The sequence below is a fragment of the Sceloporus occidentalis genome, unplaced genomic scaffold, assembly GCF_023333645.1.
Source record: "Sceloporus occidentalis isolate IW3139 unplaced genomic scaffold, rSceOcc1.0.p SCAF_9, whole genome shotgun sequence".
Classification (NCBI taxonomy): Eukaryota; Metazoa; Chordata; class Lepidosauria; order Squamata; family Phrynosomatidae; genus Sceloporus; species Sceloporus occidentalis.
This window is the reverse complement of record NW_028316989.1, coordinates 47,772,982-47,794,091: the sequence shown is the minus strand read 5'-3', so window position 1 is coordinate 47,794,091 and position 21,110 is coordinate 47,772,982. Positions and strand designations below refer to the sequence as shown.

Sequence of the window (21,110 nt, the reverse complement as noted above, 5' to 3'; positions counted from 1 at the left end):
GGTCCACAAATTAAATTCTGCTTGGTATCCTTATCTGGACTTTCCCTGGGCACGTTTGCTTTGAAATGCAAAAGCAGAAGCACTCGTTCTGATCGTGAAAGGCAGGCCTCTTGATAATATTTTTCCCCACCACTTTCTTGAAGAAATCATTAAGCCATTGACAGTCCTGTGTTGCAAGGTCCATATGGCTGAGAAATTAGAGAGATGAGATATTCCTATTACAGGTAATTTACTTGTTAAAAGTCGGAGCGTTTTTTTGGAAGGACGGGTGGAGAAATTGCTTAGGTAGGAGATTGACATTTACGGATCCAAAAACTGGCATTTCCCAAACAGTCCTTTAATTGGAGGCAGATTGTCCCTGGGAAAGCCCCAGCCTTTCATTCAGAACTGTTGCTTCATATTCAGGAGGCAGCAAAGGCATTAGACAGGCATTCACAGTAAAATATATTAAACCTCCGGTGATAAAGTAGGGATCGGATAAAAACAGACAGCTGTAATTTTGCTTTTATTGTGCCTCTTCCCGGGGCTGAATATGGCTGTCGCTCAAGACGAGAATGAGGAAGGCTGTCAATTTTGGGGACTGTTCATTATATTTAGAGAGTAATTGGGAAATGACTGTTCGTTTCTATTTAGCATTGGCCAGTGATGAATTTGGGGGATTTCTTCAGAAGCAATGGTGACGGTTCAAAATGTCTCAACAAACACTGGTCCCTGACATGACACTTCTGTCCTCCCCAATATTTCCAGAAGGATTTTGCTCCCCAGAGCTTGGGAAATTTACTTTTTTTGGATTGGAGCCCCCAAAAAATCCCCCAGCCAGTGTGAGCCCATGCAACTGTGGTCCAGAAAAGTACATTTTTCAAGCTGTCCCATTCTCCACATCAAGTACAAGACATCCCAATGCATGCTCAATGCTTCCCATTCAGTTCTGTGGTGGCTACAAATCAACCAGATGCATTGGTGAACCTCTTCCAATGTGGAATATGGAAGAACAGTTACATTCTCTCCTCCTTTTTTCTTTCTCTATTTCTCTCTCTCTCCGCAGCTTGTCCAGTTGGCTTCTGGGGTGCGGATTGTTTCCACTCTTGCAGCTGTCACAATGGCGCAACATGCAGCCCTCATGACGGCGAATGCAGATGCACCCCTGGCTGGACAGGTCCCTACTGCACACAGCGTAAGTTTTGGGGCTTAGTTTCCAACAACGTGGTAATGAATCTCCAGAAAGGACGCACTGTCCTCTTGTGTTAATATTTAGCACTGCAACACTTCAAATGCTTGTGAATATAGTCGACCCTTGGTATCCACTAATTCTTTATCCATGAATTCAAGCATCTACAGCTTGCAAATATTCCGAAAAAGCATAAATTCCAAGTAGCAAAGCTTGATTTTGCCATTTTATATAAGGGGCACCATTTAATGGGAGTGGAGCATCCACAGATTTTGTACCCACATAGGATCCTGGAAGCAAACCCTCGTGGATAACAAGGGCCCACTGTGCCCTTTTCCTGAAGATGCCAGCCACAGATGCTGGCAAAACATCAGGAATAAACTCATCTAGAACATGGCCACAGAGCCTGAAAACCCCACAAAAATCCCACTATATTGCTTGTTTGGCCTTAGTCTCCTTCTTTGGAGGTTTTTAAGCCGATGCTGGATGGCCATCTGATGGAAATGATTAGAGTATATATTCCTGCACGGCATGTTGGCGTTAGATTGGATGGCCCTTGCATTGTCTTCCAGCTGTATAATTCTATGATTCAATGTTTTAAATTTAAATATATATAAATAAGAAGAATATATGAAGTTCTCATCCTTGATTTAGCATAAAAACAACGCTGAGTGATTGGCTCAGAGTCACCCACTGAGCTTCATCTCTCACTGGATATTTATGCCAGATCCTCACTTTCAGTTTTCCTCTGTCTTTCTATAATTCCTGCCCTCCCAGGATGCCCACCTGCCTTCTATGGGAAAAACTGTGCCAACGTCTGCCAGTGCCAGAATGGGGCGGACTGCGACCACATTACGGGGCAATGCACATGCAGAACTGGGTTTACTGGGAAACAGTGTGAGCAAAGTAAGTTGCTAAAGACAGTGCCCCAGGCTTCCTAGGGGAACCGACCGATTTCCCGCTTTCCTTTGCTGTGTCCATTGATGATAAAGAGGTTTTTCCAGGTTCCCTTCTAAGACCTTTTGTGAATCTCTATTCAGCTCTCAGGCTGAAAGAGGTCTTTCTTCTGCCAGCGGAAGCGCTCCAATAGATCCTGACTTTTGAAGCTGGTCTTTGCAAGGGAGGGAAAGAGCGCACCTTCTTTGGTGCTGACTTTGGAGGCATTGCCAGTCTGCACCCATGCTTTCTTGTAGTACTAAAGAGGCCGAGTTGCACCCTGAGGAGACCCATTGATCAACACAGCATTTGCTTCTTGCACACTGCAGACAGAGCCTTCCTCCCAAAGTCACCAGACCAGTTTACGTCTTTCCTTTCTCTTTCTTATTGAACGTTTCCCAAGGATCTTACCATGAGCCGCCTGCAGATTTATTGTCCTAGACCATCATGGTAATTGAACGAATAATTTTTATTTGTCACTTGACATTCAATCATTTCTCTGCGACAGAAATGCAGGAAACCCCAATGTCATCATTCTAAAGGAGAAAAGACAACAATGCACCTTTAGAATTCAAAGTTTATTTTTGTTGCTATTTTCAGAGCTTCAGGGTTGGCTTGGCCAGATTTTCTCCCAATGTCCCTGTTGTTGAATCCTCACCTGACTCTGGTTGCACAGCTTTGAGCCATTTAGTTGTTGTTGCTGTTGTTGTTGTGTGCCTCCAAGTTAGTCTTGACTTATGGCAACCCCGTCGTAGGGTTTTCTTGGCAGGTTTCTCTGGAGTTCGCCATTGCCATCCTCTGAGGTTCAGAGAATGTGTCTTGCTCAAGGTTACCCAGTGGGTTTTATAGCCAAGCTGGGATTCGAACCCTGATTTCCAGAGTTGTAGTCCAATGCTCAAACTAGTGCACCATGCTGACTCTTCAGCAAAGGATTGCTAAGACAATTAAGGGACTGGGACCTGTTTTTGCTGATGGAAAGTGACAGTATCGGCAGTCTCTTGGTTCAGAAAATTAAAAAAGTATATATTCCTGTGGGGAGATTGCAAATGGAGAAACAGACAAGGCTTACAAATGGCATCTCTTAGCCAGAACATAACAACAGGACTGGAGGATTTCCCCAGGGTCTTTCCATTGCTGTCTTAACCAGTCTTTTATTTCATTCAGTGCTGCCTGCCTTCCCTTCTGAAATGTGCAAAGCGCAGATTCCCTTCTAAAAGTCCTCTGTTGAGAAATTGACTGTCTTTGTCAAAGTTTCCAAGCAGTCCTTTCCAGCCACTTTTCTTTTCCCTTTGAATTGTCTGCAGAGTGTCCGCCGGGAACCTTCGGTTACGGTTGCCAGCAGCTGTGCGAATGCATGAACAATGCAACCTGTGACTATGTTACAGGGACTTGTTACTGCAGCCCAGGCTTCAAGGGAATCCGCTGTGACCAAGGTGAGGCACATCCCTTCTCCCTTTTCTTTTAGAACCCAGCAGTCAAAACATTTCTTTGGGCAGCCTTCCAGAAGAGCTAAAAAAGACTTTCCCTGGGTGACCTGAATACATACCATTTACAGATGAGAGGGGATTTGTAGCTGTATATGTGTTTTCCTATGGTCTTAGGCAACCCCTGTGAAAGAGTCATTTGGCCCCCAAAGGGGTCATGACCCACAGGTTGAGAACCGCTGGTCTAAAGCACCCCAATCCAAAACTGAGATTTTAGATCAACCAGGGGGAGAATAATACCCTACCCTCAATGTGACATCCCTTAAGATATTTAAACATTGCTATCATGTCCCCTCTTAACCTTCTCTTTCCCTGGCTAAACATGCCAGCTCTCATGCAGAACGCATAAGCCACACTTAGGTGCACATAGGTCACTCAACAGGATTTTGGCTACATGTAGGCTTCCCTATTCATTTCAGTGGGCAGGATGAATAGGAAGGCTTTTTGGTGGAGCTCTTGATAGGGCCAAAGGTGGAAATTCTTTGCCCTCTGGATGGTTTTGGATGACTGCTTCCATCAGCCCTGGCCAACATAAATGAGGAGTGAGCTGGGATATGCCCTCCCAACGTTATTGGGGACCCCTGCTGTAGAGTCCTTGAAAGGAATGGAGAAATCTTTGAAGGTGAGGATGGTCTTTGTGGGTGCCAAGCCCCACTTCAGTGAGAAAAGATTTTTGGATATAGCTACTAGGCTGCAAGGTCACTCCTCTGGGCTAATAACTGTTTCCAACCCAACGTCTATCGCATAACTGGCGCCTTTCAAAAGAGCGCAAGGGAAAAGGAAGGGAGGGAAAGTGGAGCCGAGATATATAACACAAAGCCTTTTCCAGCCGAATGGGCTCTGCCACTCAATTTAACGGTACATTGTGAATTATTTTTAACAGCGGCTCTCATGATGGAAGAATTAAACCCCTATACTAAAATTAGTCCGGCTCTTGGATCCGAGAGGCATTCAGTGGGAGCAATCATTGGAATTATTATCCTCCTGCTAATTATTATGGTTTTGCTGGCACTGTTTGTGTGGTATCGACGGAAGCAGAAGAAGGGCCATGACATGCCAAGCGTCTCGTACACTCCAGCCATGCGGATGACAAACACCGATTACTCACTCTCCGGTAAGGGGCTTTTTATGATAATGAAATGTGGGCCTCCACTCTTTTCGTGGGCTGGAGGGGAGGGAAAATAAATGTCCTTTCTCTGCAAAGAGTGGCTTTCCTTGCCCTTCCTTGGAAGTGCCTTTCTTTTTGCAAGTTTCGCCTGGGATGCATATTGGGGCTAGAACTGCCACCCGCCAACGGAGGAGATGAAAAGAATAGCCCCAAATATTCCGGTGAGAAGTGAGATGCTGGTCTTTTGCAAGTAGCAACAACAACATTCTGCGGTTTGGTCTGGTTGAACATGCATCTCAAGCTATCTGATGTGGGGGGGACCAGAAATGATTTATTTTCCAATGTGCCAGGGACCGGTGCCATATTTGTGCCCATGATTTTCTCTTTCTTTCTTTCTTGGGATGCACCTGCACTGCGGAAATACTGCAGTTTGACACCACTTTAACTGCTGTGACTCCATCCTACAGAATCCTGGGGTTTGTAATTTTGGGAGGCACCAGCAGGGAAGGCAAAAGACTACGTAAAACTACAAATTCCAGGATTCCATAGACGGAGATACAGCGCTTAAAGTGGTGTCAAAATGCATTACTTCTATAGTGTATGGTCTCAATGGTTCCCAAATGTTGGTCCTCCAGATGTTTTGGATTTCAGCTTCCAAAGTTCCCGAGTGTTGGGCCAAATTGGCTAAGACTTCTGGGAGTTGAAGTCTAAAACACCTGGAGGACTAAAAGTTGGAAATCATTGGTGTAGACACTTGCCAGGGACTGGCAGCCAACATTTTAGGGACCTTAGGGAATGCTGTAGATGATATGTCCATGGAAGTCCACCATGATTCTCCATGGAAATTAAAAGGCCTGAATCCTATTGTTCAACCCCAACTAGATTTTGTCAAGTAGCGAGTCAACATAGGGATTACCTAGTCAAAACAAAACCCAGGCATTTCAGGGCCAAATCTAGGGCTGACCCCTTGCGATGTTGCTTAGTGATGTTGAAAGGAGCAGCCCCTGGTGATGGCATTAAGCAGCATATTTGAAGCAGCAACCACACTTGCACAGAGTACGCCTTTCAAATAATAAACACCAGGTCTAACAAATGAAGGACATATTTGTAGGCACACTTTTCCATAGCTCACCCTTTGATTCCTCCCCTTGCCCTGAGGACTGGTGAAAATTGCAGAGGGCTTGAGATACAAGAGCTCCCTAAGATCTGGGGACCATAGTCAACATGCAAGTAAATCCCATTGGTTCCAATGGGTCTTTTCTAGTTCAGACTAATGGTAGGATTTAGGCTAAACAGTGGTAGAACTGTACTTACCTTGATACAACAATGGTGCAATTCCAACCCTTGGGCTCTTCTCACTCTTTCCCCCCTTTTCCCCTTCTCAATCCCTTCCTAGATTGGGTCTTTGGCCCCCCACTGGATACATGGACCAGTGGCTGCATTGTTTTGGTGGTTTTTCTGTGGTATACGCAAGCATTGGAGCCACAACAAACTACACATCCCAGAATCCCCTAGCATTCAGCCCTGGCAGTTAAAGTGGTGTCAAACCAGGTTATTTCATCAGTCTGGAAACAGCCTAAGTGAAACAATTTGCTCTGCTAGAGTTTTCTTTCTCAATGCCAAATGCCGCATACGAATGAGGAGAGGGATAGACTGGGTCCATTTTGCAACTGGAAAAATTTTACAAAGTCAAAGACTTTCATGCCCAGCATCCATAGTTTTTTGTGGGTTTTTTAGGCTATGTGGCCATATTCTAGAAGAGTTTATTCCTGACATTTCACCTGCATCTGTGGCTGGTATCTTCGGAAAATGATGGTATGGGAATGAATGGGGTATATATGTACTGTGTGACCCCCATTAATATATATATATACCCCACTCACTTCCAGGCCAGCATTCTCTGAAGATGCCAAAGCCACAGATGGAAGCGAAACATCAGGGATAAACTCTTCTAGAGCATGGCCACTTAGCCTGAAAAACCCACAAAAAACCTATGGGAAAGTTTTGTTGGAAAGGTTTAAAACTTTAAGAATTGCTTCTGGTACTTGGATTTGAAGATCCACTCCAGTTTCTGCAGGGAAGGATTTTGTATTGAGAAAGTTGGAAAAGGCAGAGCTGGGAAGCTGAACGCTTTGAGCCAACAAAGGCAATGCCAGGATCACAGTGAACTGGACAGTCATATTCTCCTGAGATTAGAAGCCGCTGCCGCCGCCGCCGCCTTTAATGCACGCCATCCTCTTATAGACTTGGCTTGCATTCAGCCATTGCATTTCCTAATTTTCTCCAGTGTTTATTTTCTTCCTATCCTGGTATGGGCCTCCCTTTAGAGAAATTACTTTTGCTAGCCAAAGTAAATCTTTCCATAATGATTTCCCAAACAGGACTCTATATGGAAAGAGAGAACCTGAGCATGGAGGAGAGAGACAGGTTTCTAGCTGGGCAAGGCAAGTAAAATTAACAATTCCAGCAGCTTTATTGCAAATGGGTTTCTCACCAGCTCTCAGTTCTTTCTTTAGTGGTATGCAAAGGTCACTGGGATATTAGAATGAAAACCCCCTTCTCTCTCTTCTGATGTATTGCTGCAGAAAGGTACAATGGCAGATTTCCAATTCGGATCGTTATCGTCAACTGGAAAAATCTCTCATTATGACAAGTTTTGGAGAGGAGGGAGGAAGCCTTGAATATTGCAAGAACCTTGGGATATGCAATAGGTCTCTGCATAGAGAGACATATTTCCCCTTCCTCATTTTACTATGGGGTCTTTTTCAAAGATAGCCAGGGCACTTGTATTTGGAATAAGGGGACAGGTTGCCCCCATAACAGTAGCCTTAGCCTGAAAAGGCAAGCCTCCGTCTTTTTGCAAGGTACTCCACTTAGGCAGAAAAAATGAAATGCAACAATGGCCTCATTCCCACTACCTTTTAAACTTGGTTTGAACCAATTCAAATGACCCTGGTTCTCACTTAAATCGCTAGACCCATTTAACCCGCATCTTTTTGGTGTTGATGTTTTCTGCGTCCTTTTGGATAAATCAAATCTGGGCAAGTGTGAACCAGATGCAGATCAGAATCGATTTAAATTTGCCCTTCGGACGGCTGAAGCGGGTCCATTTTGAACTGATTCATTTGTGAATGGGAACCACAAGTGGGTTATTTCATAGGGAGAAAATACGATCGGGGGAAATGTAGTGGGAACCCCGCTCCGCTGTCGACTTGATCCATCGATTTGGATCGCAAACGACTTTTTTGTAAGTGGGAATGAGGCCAATATAGGGTGCTTTGACAACAGTACATGTGAAAGGGATCTAGGAGTCTTAGTAGCCCACAAGCTGGACATGAGTCAACATGGTGATGCGGCAGCGAAAAGAGCCAATATGACCCCAAGCTCCATCAATAGGAGCATAGTGTCCAGATTGTGGGATGTAACATTGCCACTCTGTTCCGCTCTGGTCAGACCTTAACTGGAATTCTGTGTCCAGTTCTGGTCTCCACACTTCAAGAAAGATGTGCCAAGCTGGAGCATATCCAGAGGAGGGCAAACAAAATGGTCTGAAAACCATAAAGCCCTATGAAGAGCGGCTTAGGGAGCTGGGGATGTTTAGCCTGCAGAAGAGATGACATGATAGCCCTGTTTAAATATTTGAAGGGATGTCACATTGAGGATGGAGCAAGCTTGTTTTCTGCTGCTCCAGAGAATAAGACACAGAGAAATGGATTCAAACTGCAGGAAAAGAGATTCCACCTTGATATCAGGAAGAAACTTGACATTCAGAGTTGTGTGACAGCGGAAGTCCCTAAGAAGGCATTGTTGTACATACACATAGTATATATATTCATGTATAAATACTCATGTATAAAGTCTAGAAATTTTAGTCAGAAAATTGACCCAAAATATCTGAATCAACTTATCTACGTCAATACTCTACTTTAACACTTATAAAAACAAACCATTCCCTTGGAGAAAAGCAAGAGTGTAATCTGTCCTGGAAACACTGACCTCCCTCTTACGTTTTCATCCATCCATCGTTCGGTGTGAACACAGTTATGCCTCCTGCAATTTTGTAGGTTCTTTGGCATCTTTTTCCTTTGCTTCATCCTTTGTTACATGACCCTAAGTCTTACGATCAACTTACCCACAGGTCATATCAACATCCATAACTGTGGCCCCCAAACATGCCCTCGACTTATACATGAGATCGACTTATAGTCAAGTATAGGCAGTAATTCCATGAGTTTAATGTTACATATAGGATCTTGATGTAGATCTTGGTCAGTGTTGAAATTCTCACAGATTGAGAAAATTGTCTTTGGGTGGACTACAGCTTGGCTGAGAGATTTTGGAAGATGTAGTCTGCTAATAGATACTTTCTCAAACTCTCTTTATTCTGTCTTTATCCATCACTTTAACGGCTCTTCTCTCATATGCCAACAAGATTGAAAAAGGAAAAGACAACGGAAGGTAATAAAGGGAAGAGAACATTATCTGGACAGAGGGCTGTAAATGTTTGTTTCTTTTTGTTCTGATTGATTTCAAAAACGTTCTCTCGGCTTGATCAGATTACGAAAAGTTGTGTGCATTTTTCAAACTTTGGCGGAGGGTTGTGGAAAATCTTGTGGGTTTTTTGGTCTCACTATCGGAGATCTTTTGGTGTGACGGAGAAGAGGGCTGTTTTGTTATTTTGTGCTGGTGGCACATGCTTCGCATCACTAATCTGGACTAGTAGAACTCAAGTTGTGGATCAGTAGAACTAGGATGGATGGATAGGATAGGATAGGATAGGATAGGATAGGATAGGATAGGATAGGATAGATAGATAGAAGAGCACCTCCATTTGGAAGTGTCTATCTGCTCAGCAAGGTCACTAAAGAGGCTTTCTTTGCACAATTTTCCACAATGAATTTGAAGGCATCAGAAACTCCATAAGTTTCCCAGCGTACAAAAGGCCCGCTAAGACCTACAAGCAAATTTTATCAGCTATTTGCCATTTTCTTTCACTGGTCTAGTATTTCTTTAAAAACCAAGGCTCTCATTAATGCGCCGCAAACAAGCAAATGTGCTTCCTCCGCTTGGCCTTGGTTTCCAAAAGTCACTGGCTGTTCTTTGCAGCCTTATCGGCTGGCTAATAAATCTGCAAGCAGCAGCTTAATTACTACAGAGAGAGAGTTTTAATCTTCTAAACAGTGTTACTATTTTGATCTTCATGGATGCATTGGTACCCCCCTCGCTTCGCATCAAAGTCAAGAGAAATTGATTCCTAGCAAGCGCACGGTTCGGCGTTCCTTAAAGAGTTAGCATTGCTAGCAAATTGCAATAGGCGCTGGCCACAGATAATGTAAAGACGCTGCTGATTCATTGATGCATTGGCAACAGTTGGATTTGGGGATTGAGAGTATCCTGGAAGTTAGCTCTGCTCCCTGAAAAATGTCCCATCTTTTCTCAATAAGGAAAGTCAAGTTGACTTTGACTTATGGTGACCCGATGAGTGACAGAATTCAAAGATACAGCCGTGTCAGTCTATAGAATCAGTATGTAGAAAGGACTTGTAGCACCTTTGATACTAATAGAATAGTACTAATAGAAAGAAAGAAGTTGGCAGCATGAGCTTTCGTAGACTTCAGCCTACTCCCTCAGATGCATTTGGTTTCCTCGGATCATGCTGCCAACTTCTTTCTTTCATTTAGTCTCAAAGGTGCTGCAAGAGCATCGCCATAAATTGGAAACAACCTGAAGGCACACAACAGCAACAACAACAAAAACCCATTTCGCTACACTGTTGCATTTAATGGGACTTGAGCATCCATGGATTTTGGGGGATCCTGGAACTAAAAACCAACTGAAACCAAGGGCCATGGTGTTGCATACTAGTCATGTTCTTGCATAAAGCACTTTATGCTGTACTTTATGCAGCCCCATGACCAAGAGCAACAAAGTCCCTTTTAGATGCCCTAACAAATTACTTTTTAAGAGTAACTTTCCCCAAGCCCTGAGACAAATGCGTTCCTGGCTTAACCCAACCGGAGCCAATGTGTGGTTCCAGCCCCAGACCTTACCTGTCCAGGTGTGCGTCTTGTGTGCCGCATCTCCCCTGGCCTTCCCCTTCGGCAGCTCCAAAAGACTCTTGTGATGCCTTGTTCTCTTCCCAGATGTCTCCCAAGGTAGCGGCAGCGCACACTGTTTTTCCAACCCCAGCTACCACACCTTGCCTTGCGGTGTGACGTCACGGGTCTTTCCCAGTAATCTGGATGGAAACCTCTCCAGGAAGGTAGATATACGAACCTCGTGTTGCACCCCCCCAACCCACCCCCCTCCCATCCACCCAACCCTTCCCTAGCAATGTTCTACCGGTTCAAGGAAATGTACAAAACATGGCTCCGTTGCGCAGCTGTGGCCAAAAAGGGCACCATCTCTTACCCAAATACTTATAGTGCAGATGTTAAGGGGAGGTTGGTAGTATCATGTTTTATATGGATATGTGAAACCATGGATAACAGCAAACCCTATTGAAACGAACGACTTCCAGCAGAGGTTGGCCATAGAGTCATGCTGGAGGACCTAGAGATTCTTAGAGAGAATGCATCTCTAGGCATTTCTAGGTCCTCTGGCACAACTCTGTGGTCAACTTCTATCAAAAGCGTACCAAACAATGGAACTGGAGGACCTAGAGAATGCCTAGAGAGAACATAGTTTTTCAGACGCGTGTGATTGAAATCCCAAGTCCTGGTCCCACTGATATGGAGACTATACTGTATACTCTGGGTTTATTCTGGACTTTAAAGAAGCCGTCCAAAGAGTTTTTTCCTGTGACCGCTGCTTCAGTTTAATTATTTAATCAATGACGGATTCATTCATGCCGTTTTAGACTGCTTTGACTGCCATGGCTCCATCCTATGGGATCCTGGGATTTTTAGTTCGTTGAGGCTTTGGAGCTAAATTAGCTCACTACAAATCCCAGGGTATGGAGCAAAAGCTGTGAAAGTGGTGTCAAACTGCATTACTTCTGCAGCGTAGATGCAGCCAGAGGGATGTGGAGTTTGGGGTATTCTCTGAGGTGTATCCAAGGCTACTTTTCCAAGCTTGGGAATAAACCATTCAGTAGCTATCTTCTTAAATACCCTTTTTTTACAGTTTGCTAATGAACACTTTATTCTCCTCCAGTGTTGCTCTGTTGTTGTTTTTCCTTGAATTGGGGGAATTCCTGTCTGTTGCGTGTCTCGGTTAAATGGCCTTTTCCTTTTTGTAACCCCGCATTTAGATTGTGGCTGCATGACGGTGTATCATTCCTGGTGGTGGCAGGTTCTCCTTGTTTATTTGTTTTGCAAAGTTTGCATCTTTGCTGTTGTTCTGAGTCGTGGCCAAAGACCTTGTTGCCTAATCCGTAAACCATGTTCCCTAGCATTTGAAGGTTGCATGCATGCTCCTTCCATCCCTCTGTTCTGATCTACTCCAAAATGAGTCTACCTGCCTGGAAGGTCCCTCACCCACTTGCCTCTTTTTAACTCCATCCTCATCCCTTTCTTGGGTTGCTTTGCCTTTTTAACTCACTGCTGTCATAACTCTTTGAACAGCTCAGTAACAAAATCCTTGACAGAGACACTGCAGACTGGAGAGCCTACTGCTATCTCAATGATCTAGGTCAGTACATTTCATCCCTTTAACCGTCCGAAGCGGGACCTAGAGCAATCCCTAGTCCTTTTAATTATGAGATGATGAAGTCGGAGACCCGTGTGGATGTGTTTGTTTTCTCCCCATCATCTGTGTTCTGTTAATAAGAAAAGCACAAGAGGAATATCCCCCCTAATTTCAATGAGAGCTTTGTTTGAAGGTGGCACTTGGAGCAGAGTCCTCTCTATAGAGACACATGGGGAAAACCGCCCTCCAGTGAATAGCAGACAGCGCAACAGTGGCATCTAGTGGCAGAATGCAAGCATTACTGCCCAGTTTTAGGAACACAAGGGGGAACCATATCTAGAAGGAGCGTCTCTTTCTATTTGCTGTCTGTCACCTAATTCTGGATTCCAAACACAAGGAGGGCACTTTCACATAGTATAATTATAATTATATTGTTATATCATTTTAATGTATTGTAAGCATCTTAATCTTTTTAAACTTGATTTTAGCACTGAATTTGTTTTAACTATTGTAGTAATTTAATTCATTTTAATATACAATTTTTGTATGGTTTTTAACTGTATGCTGTTTTTAAAATGTAAGCCACCCTGGGTCCCAGCCTTGGGAGAAGGGTGGGATATTAATAATAATAATAGTACTTTAACTGCCATGGCTGCTTCGAATGGGTTCCTGGGGCTTGCACTTTGGTGAAGCATCCAAGCACTCTCACAAGTGATTCCAAAAACCCCACCTTAAACTGCAAATCCCAGAATTCCATAGGATATTTTGTAGGATATTGCCATGGCCATTAAAATTAAATAGGAATTATAATGCTATACTTGTGTAGGGAGGGAAAGGCCCCAAGAACACTGCCTATCTATAAAGTTAGTACAAGTTTCCCGGAATGACACCTAAATGCATCAAACTGGTGTTGCCAAACTGTATTCTCTTTCTTTTCCTTTAATTATTGATACACAGATATTGATATTTCTTTAGATGTGGATGCGCGTTTCTAGCCATATCCTAGGATTAGAGTAGAAGAGTACCTGGGAGTGTCTCTGCCAAATCAAGACAGTTAGAGGATATGTGAAATATATATTGAGATATATTGGAGCCAAGCTAAGCCCACTCCAATGGTCTGGTGGGAGGCAATGTCTCTGACCTTTGCACCCCTTGGATGCATACTGGGATAACTGGGGATCTTACTAAATTATGAGGAGAAGGTAGGATTCAAAGACATTGCTGTGTTAAGTCTGGAAAATCAGTATGCAAAGAGATCTTGTTGCACCTGCTGCCAGCATCTGTGGCTGGCATCTTCAGAGAATGCGTTCCCCACATAATAATAATAATAATAATAATAATAATAATAATAATAATAGGTTTAATTTATGTCCCGCCTTTCCAGAAGGCTCAAGACAGGTCACAATAGAATACATAAATAAATACATACCACATACGTAACTAAAAATGACATATGCCATTATCTCTTAGCTTAAAAACTAAAATACCAATGCTAACAATACCAATTAAAATCAATTTAAAATAGGCAAGACTGGGGAGAGACATTTGGGCAAATGAAGGGCAATCTACATCGGTGTAGATAAGTCGAGGGTAAAACTTTGGCACCTATAATGAAGGATGTAAAGGATGAAGTAAAAGAAAACAATTCCAAAGAACTTACAAAATCCCAACAGGGATAACTATTAGTGCATAATACTAAAGGATGGATGGATGGATGGATGGATGGATGGATGGATGGATGGATGGAAGAGTAGAAGGAGGTCAGTGCTTCTAGGTCAGATGAAACTCTTGCCTTTCATCATATATGTATATATGCATTAACATGCAGTACTTCCATTGACACGTGGATAAGTCAACTCAGGTTATTTGGATCAATTTTTAAACCTAACTTTCTAGACGTATACGTGAGTATATACAGTAATGTGACATGGCCACGTAACCCAAAAAAACCACCCAAAAAACTATTTTCCACAAGCTTGCCCACCCATAAATGCAGGTCCTGGATCCCACCTTTTCAACTGGAATACCAGTTCAAAACCATAAGGGGAAGTAACTTTGCACCCATTGAACTTGCTGCCATTTTTAAATTTAAATGGGAGTCCTTTTCCATCCACTTGCAAAACATCTGTGGCACATTTTGCAGGCAATGGCCTCCTATTTTGCAGCAACCTTCATATCTGCAAATAGCAGAAGGCTTTTTTGGGGAGAAAGGTGCTGTACTTAGAGGCAGGCTGATTCTGCCCTCCTTGTTTTCTTTCAAGGATCGCTCACCGATTTGGCTGCGTTTCCCCAGTAGGAGATTTTTCCCTTCCCCAAAGGCATGTTTTCTTGCTTTGAGGAGTCCCAGCTGTGGGGAAGGGAACTTAAAATAGCAGCATAGCCTTGCATAGATTGGGACCCTTTCATAAAGAGGGGCAAACCGTATCCAAAAGGTTGGGTCGGAGACGCCTCTACCACGTTTTGCTGTTACCACATCAGTGTCCCTCTCTGTTTAGAAGTATTTAACTAGCCACAGCTCTTTAGTTTATGACAAATTTTGCACATCAAGCAAATCTCCATCTATATACTTTTTAAACTCATTTGCATAATTTATTCAGCTAATTATACTAATCAGGGAGAGTCCTGTCGCTCTGCAAAGGGAGAAAGCCATTGCAGACCTTGCAGAAAGTGGCTTGGATGATGCAGTATGTGTAGGGACTGTGGGAAGAGTAAATATCTTTATGTACCTTGCATCTACTCTTTTGTTTGGCCTGAAAGAGGAGGATTGCATCTTCTCTAATGGGAAGAGGCAAATACTTCATAGTTTATAACACTCACCCAGATTTTTGCATCTCTCATAGATTGAAGCCACTTTCAGATCCCCTTTTGCTTTCTGGGATTTCACCAGGAATTGGTTTGTAATGTGTGATGCTATCATGAGTTCTAGACACATCTTTTTGAGGTTTTAGGAGTGCCACATTCTGCACCCATGTTGAGTATATTAACTTCTTGCATATAGCTTCAAATGGGTTTGGTTTTGGCACATCAGTACAGAGGCTTAGATCCAAGTTGCATGGACCTTCCTGCTCCTCCGAGACACAGGATCCATTTCCAAAACTGTTGGTTCGATGCAAGCTTTTTGCAGAGGGGCACCTGCTCAGATCTGTGGTGCTTGAACATCTTTCTGCACCACAAAAGCAGCTGCTGGTGAAAGAACAAAGTAGTGGGGTATGGCATTGACTGCATCCGCACTGCAGAAATAATCCAGGTTGACACTGCTTTAACTGCCACAGCTCCATCCTACAGAATTCTGGGGCTTGCAGTTTGTTGTGGCACCAGAGCACTCTGACAGAAAAGGCTAAATATCTCGCAATACGACAAATCCTACAATCCCATAGCATTGGGCCCTGGCGGTTAAAGCAATATCAGACTGCATTATTTCTGCAGTGCAGATGCAGCCTAAGATTTATCATTTGTTTATTCAGGCAACCAAGTCAAGATTGCATTCAGCCTAGAAACCAGTTGCTTGGTTGCTGGGGGGGGGGGGAACCCTCCTGTAACCCAACCCGGTTCCCCCATAAGTACCTTTTACCTGTCCAGGATAGGAAGGGGACTGGGTTTGCCCCACATCCAGTGTCCCAAAACTTAGAATCAGAGTGAACCAGAGGGGGAAGGTCTTTCTGCTGCACCATCCAGTTTGCATAAAAATATTTATGCATTTTCCATTGTATATTATTTTTGTGCAGGTGCTTGTGGGATGAATAGACGTCAGAACACATACATTATGGAAAAAGGCTTCAAAGGTATAGTATCTGATGCCGACAAGTGACCCCATAGCAGTCAGTCTGGGGAAGGCAGGAGAGGTGAGCTAGCCTGTCGATGTATCTCTGGAAGGCGTCACTGGTCAGCTGCTAGGCAGTCACCTATGCCAAGAAGCTGGCCATGGGATGATTTGTGGATGGAATCATAGTCTTGGGAATCTATGCGATTCAGAGCTTTCACATACCAGAACAGGTATCTGTGTGGAACAAGACAGGGTCGAGTAGCTGGCTGGTATAGCATTAAACTTATGCTTTGTGAATGCCAAGCTCAAAGGTCAAGGACTTGCTCACAGTAGCAGAAGCCTTGCAGCCTGGCAGATCATGCCCTGTCTTGAGCAGCTGTAGTTGAGCAAATGCAAAAGAGTTTAGTTTCTTTTCTTGGCACCTTATTTACAAAAGCGTTTCATGATCCAAGACTGGAGGAAGACTAGGAGCTGCTAGCCATGGGTAAAGACTCTGTGGCTACAGAGGGCCAACTGTGTATCTAATAGGTAGATTCAACCGGAGCTCCCAATGGCTCATAGCTAGAAGTATTGAAAGTTATACTCTGTGAAGAACAGTGGAACTTATTCCGTAGCCCCTTCCCTTTGTATGGCATCTTAGGGGACATGTTGAAATAATTGAGGAATGATATCTCGCTTTCCCCCAGCCCCATAGGTTTCACCCTAGTCTTCACTCCTTCAAATGGTCTTTTGAAGAAGGTAGAGTGGGCTGAGCTAGAAAAAGTATTCCTGGCAATGGCAGCAGATCACCAGCAGCATCTGCTGGATCTATGATGGATCCAGGAAAGCAAGTTGCCTCTATCTTTCTCTCATTCACTCAACATCATTGCCAGACCCAGAAATGGGTGCCAGGTGGCATAAGCCATTGCAGGGATGGCTTGGCTAATGGAGGAATGTGGTTGGGGTGTGTACCAGGCAACTTGAGATATGAGCAGTATGAGTATGGCACCAACTCTAGTGATACCGCTGAGCACTGATATGTGAGCAATTGTCTACCAGCTCATGGTGAGTTTCCAGGAAAGAGAGACATGGCTATTGTAGTCAATGGGTACAAATATAATGTTGGTCCCTGGCACAAACACTGCTGGTTTCTCACATCAGAAAGCTAAAGAAGCACTGCTGTAGGTGACATACGCTGGTATAACTGGAGCAGCCTCCTTGCCCAGCGGATGTCATAAATACAATGGTAGACATCTCTATTCCACCAAGCTACTCTCTTGGAGCTCAGCTTTCATAGTGTTCGCTGTATTTTGCGTCATCCTGACATCTTTTCATTATTATGTCCTGTGTGCCTCTGGTTGATACTGTGGATTTTGGTCTAAACTCTGGGGTTTTTAGTGCCTAGGATTTATGTACCCCACTCCCCCAGATGTTGTTGGTCTGCAGATCCCAGCAGGCCAGGCCAGCATAGGCAATGGTGAGGAATGCTGGGAACTGCAGTTCAACATCAAGAGGGGCAGAGAATTCCCAACCCTGCAGTAGCAGACCCATTAAATCAGTAAAGCTTGCAAAAACATTGACTTCTCAAGTTCTTCTTTTGCAACAATGGATCCACACTACTTTGGAAAAGGAACTGGTTGTCACCAGACTGCAAATCCCAGGATTTCATAGGATGGAGACGTGATACTTAAAGTGGTATTAAGCTGGTATAATCATATAGTGCAGATAGACTCTGGGCCATAGTATCAGGGAAGGGAAGTCCCAAGACTAACAGTGAGGCAGTTCTCTAATAGGATTTTCAGTAGCAGATTGCCTCTCTCTGGATTTATCCTAAGGAACATGCAAAAACCAGCTAATATGCTTAAAGCAACAGGTAAGTCACTTTGCAAGGAGAAACTTTTCTCTTAAGAGGTTAAGAGCAGGAACCAAACCATTTTTCCACTGATAGTCAGATTTTTCTTGCTGCTAAAATGACCGTCTGTAGGCAAAGAAGAAATGCCAGCCTGGTGTTTGCTCCTTTTGTTGCTGATAAGAAGGTTTCCTGTATTGCTGCGAATTGTGTTTTCTTGTTAAAAATAACAGAGAGTTAACCCAAGCAAAACAATAGTGGGTTCCTGCCCCACAAGACTTCCAATTATAATGGTGAAAATGGGGCAGCGAATGCAGGAACAAAAGAAGTAAGCAAAGATAACAGTGGATTTGTTTCCTATCATGAAAAAAGATATGCTTGCTATTTGAATGCTGGTTTGGAGAGGGATGGGGAAACGGCATTCATAAAATGTCTACAGTTGCAAGCTATTAGTTTTTCTTTCAGACCTTTTTTTGCATCATAAAGAACCTTAAGAAGAAATCCAGATGTCCACAGATTTCTCAATATGGGTCCAGTCTCCCTTGTCTGGAATTCCAAAAGCCGAAATATTCCAAAATTGCCCGCATGCATGGCTGAGATGGTGACGCCTTTGTTTTATGATGGTTGCCCCTCCATATCCACAGACTCTTTATCCATGGGTTGAAACACTCAGAGTTTGAAAATATTCAAAAAATATAAATGCCAAAAAGCAAGCCTTGATTTTGTCATTTTATATGAGGCACCATTTTGTGAGGCCATTGTATTTAATGGGACTTGAGCATCCAGAGATTCTAGTATCCACATTCTGGAACCAAACCCCAGCAGATACCAAACGTCCACTGTATTGTGTATAAAATTGCCTTCAAGCTATGTGTAAAAGGTGTATACAAAACATAAATGGATTGGGGGTATCTCCAAGATATCACATTATTTACATGCAAATATTCCAAAATCTAAAAAACTCCAAAATCCCAAATACTTTTAGCCCTAAGCATTGCAGATAAGGGAGACTCAACCTGTAATGTCAGTCTGGAAATCCTTGGTACATGTTATTCCAATTCCAAAAACATGTTGTCTCCTGTAATGCCAGCAATGGGGTACAAGAATTGCAAGAATCCAATGTGCCACCGGGTTTGAAAAGTTGTCTCTAGACGGGTGGAAAAGTGGCGCATGGTTTCTAGGTGAAGGGCATATACAAGGGGTATTTTCCTGGAAGGATTTTGTGGGGCGTCGGGTGGGGCGGGCAGAGCGTGTGCGCAATGTAATGTTGTACGATCGCAATGAGACCCTTTTAACCCTGAGAGCCGTGGCACTGAAGGGCTGTTTTTCTTCCTACTGAATGTTCAGGAAATGACTTGCGAATGAGTTTGGATGAGCAGATGGTTTGGAGAGACAGTGGTTCGGAGATACCTGAGGCGTAACTGGTGGGTCACAGTGTCGAAAGTTTTGAGGGCTAGAGCTCCCCCCTAACCCTCCCCCCAAACCCTCCCCTTAACCCCATCCCTGCAGTTTTTTAGCAAACGCGCTAAGAGGCCGGCGGGGGTCTTGTCTTGCAGACTATATGAAGGGATCCGCCTGCAGCTCCAGCACCTGTTCCCTCAACAGCAGCGAAAACCCTTACGCCACCATCAAAGACCCCCCCATCTTGACATGCAAACACCCCGAGAGCAGCTATGTGGAAATGAAATCCCCCGTTCACCAGGAATCATCATATTCTGACACGCCAGCCTTGTCAACCGCTAACAGAAACATCTATGATGTGGGTAAGTCCAGTGGACCCTTGGGATCTGGCTAGGGTTTGGTTCCAGGACCCCGCCGTGGGTACCAAAACTGGCAGATGCTCAAGTCCCATTAGATGTAATAGCATAGTAAAATGGTACCCTGTATATAAGAGGGCAAAATAAAGGTTTGCGTTTTGGAATGTATATTTCTAATAAATGTTTCAAGTGGTAGATGCTTGAATCCGTGGATACAGAGGGCTGTTAGCAATCCCGAGTAACCAGCAAGTGTTAACCAGCCATAGTGCCAGGTTATCACTTGTTTATCTAGCCACATTTTTGTCACATTTGCACATGGCTCTCCTCCCAATTTTACTTTCACAGCAACCCAGTGAGTTAGGCCTGACAGAGAGAAAAGCAACTGGAGATCACCCAGAAGGATCTAAACTGAGGGATGGGGAACCGGCTCATTGTACACCAACTTTGATTCATGCACAAAATTATTTTAAAATATTTAAAATATTCAATATGCATATGAGGTGTATATGCAACATAAATGAATTTGTTTAAATTTGGGGGCCCTTTCTACAATATTACATAGAGCCAGAATATAGTGGTATGAACCTTGGACTATAACTCTGGAAATCAGGGTTCGATTCCCTGCTCAGTCATGGAAAGCCACTGGGCGAGTCAGAGACGCTCAACCCCAGAAAACCCCACCACAGGTTTGCCTTAGGGTCTCTGTAAGTTAAAAAAGACTTGAAGGCACACAACAACAAATGTGTATGCAAATACAGGTATTTCAGACTCCAAAAAATAAAAATATTCTGAAATCCCAAACACTTCTGGACTCCGACATTTCTGATGAGGGAGATGCAACCTGTATCAGAATGCAGCAAACCACTGCTGTGACCCCCCCCTACTCTTCACTGGCCACTAAATGGCCATGGGTACAGATTAAAAAGTGGTTTTCATTGTGTGGCCCATAGAGATTCCTCCTCAATGACCACAAAAGGGTTAGTCCTGCCCCGTCATAAGTCACACACAGGATGCCAGCCTTTATTTCTGAAGACATCTGTGCCCTGTGAGGAGTGGCTTAGGGAGCTGGGAGTGTTTAGCCTCATGACAAAAAGGCTAAGAAGGGACATGATAGTCATGTTTAAATATTTGAATGGATGTCATATCGAAGAGGGAACAGGCTTGTTTTCCATGGCTCCAGAGACTAGGACAAGGAGCAATGGATTCAATCTGCAGGAAAAGAGATTTCACCTAAATCTCAGGAGGAATTTCCTGAGGGTCAGAGCTGTTTGATAGTGGAATATGTTGCCTTGGTGACACCTCCTTCTTTGGAGATTTTTAAACAGAGGCTGGAAGGGATGCTTTGATCATTGTTGTTGCTTGGCAAGGTATGATTCTATGTCTCTACATATCTTGTTGGAGGAGATGACGCCATGTGTTCCTGTTCTTGTCTTCACA

At 43.7% G+C, this 21,110-nt stretch overlaps 1 protein-coding gene across 7 annotated transcripts in view; it reads left to right on the top strand.

Annotated features, from left to right (window-relative positions):
• Nucleotides 1–21,110, top strand: part of LOC149307480 (multiple epidermal growth factor-like domains protein 11) — a 282,125-nt gene that overhangs the window by 257,829 nt on the left and 3,186 nt on the right. For 3 of the 7 annotated variants that reach the window (XM_089539256.1, XM_089539257.1, XM_089539258.1), the window contains 8 exons: nucleotides 1,046–1,174; nucleotides 1,946–2,074; nucleotides 3,409–3,537; nucleotides 4,472–4,702; nucleotides 10,840–10,958; nucleotides 12,262–12,328; nucleotides 16,051–16,107; nucleotides 19,473–19,679. In XM_089539256.1, coding sequence (XP_089395382.1) covers nucleotides 1,046–1,174; nucleotides 1,946–2,074; nucleotides 3,409–3,537; nucleotides 4,472–4,702; nucleotides 10,840–10,958; nucleotides 12,262–12,328; nucleotides 16,051–16,107; nucleotides 19,473–19,679 — 1,068 coding nt within the window. Of the gene's footprint in view, nucleotides 1–1,045; nucleotides 1,175–1,945; nucleotides 2,075–3,408; nucleotides 3,538–4,471; nucleotides 4,703–10,839; nucleotides 10,959–12,261; nucleotides 12,329–16,050; nucleotides 16,108–19,263; nucleotides 19,341–19,472; nucleotides 19,680–21,110 lie in introns of those variants that run through there. The other 4 variants (XM_089539261.1, XM_089539262.1, XM_089539263.1 and 1 more) reach the window with 4 other exon arrangements.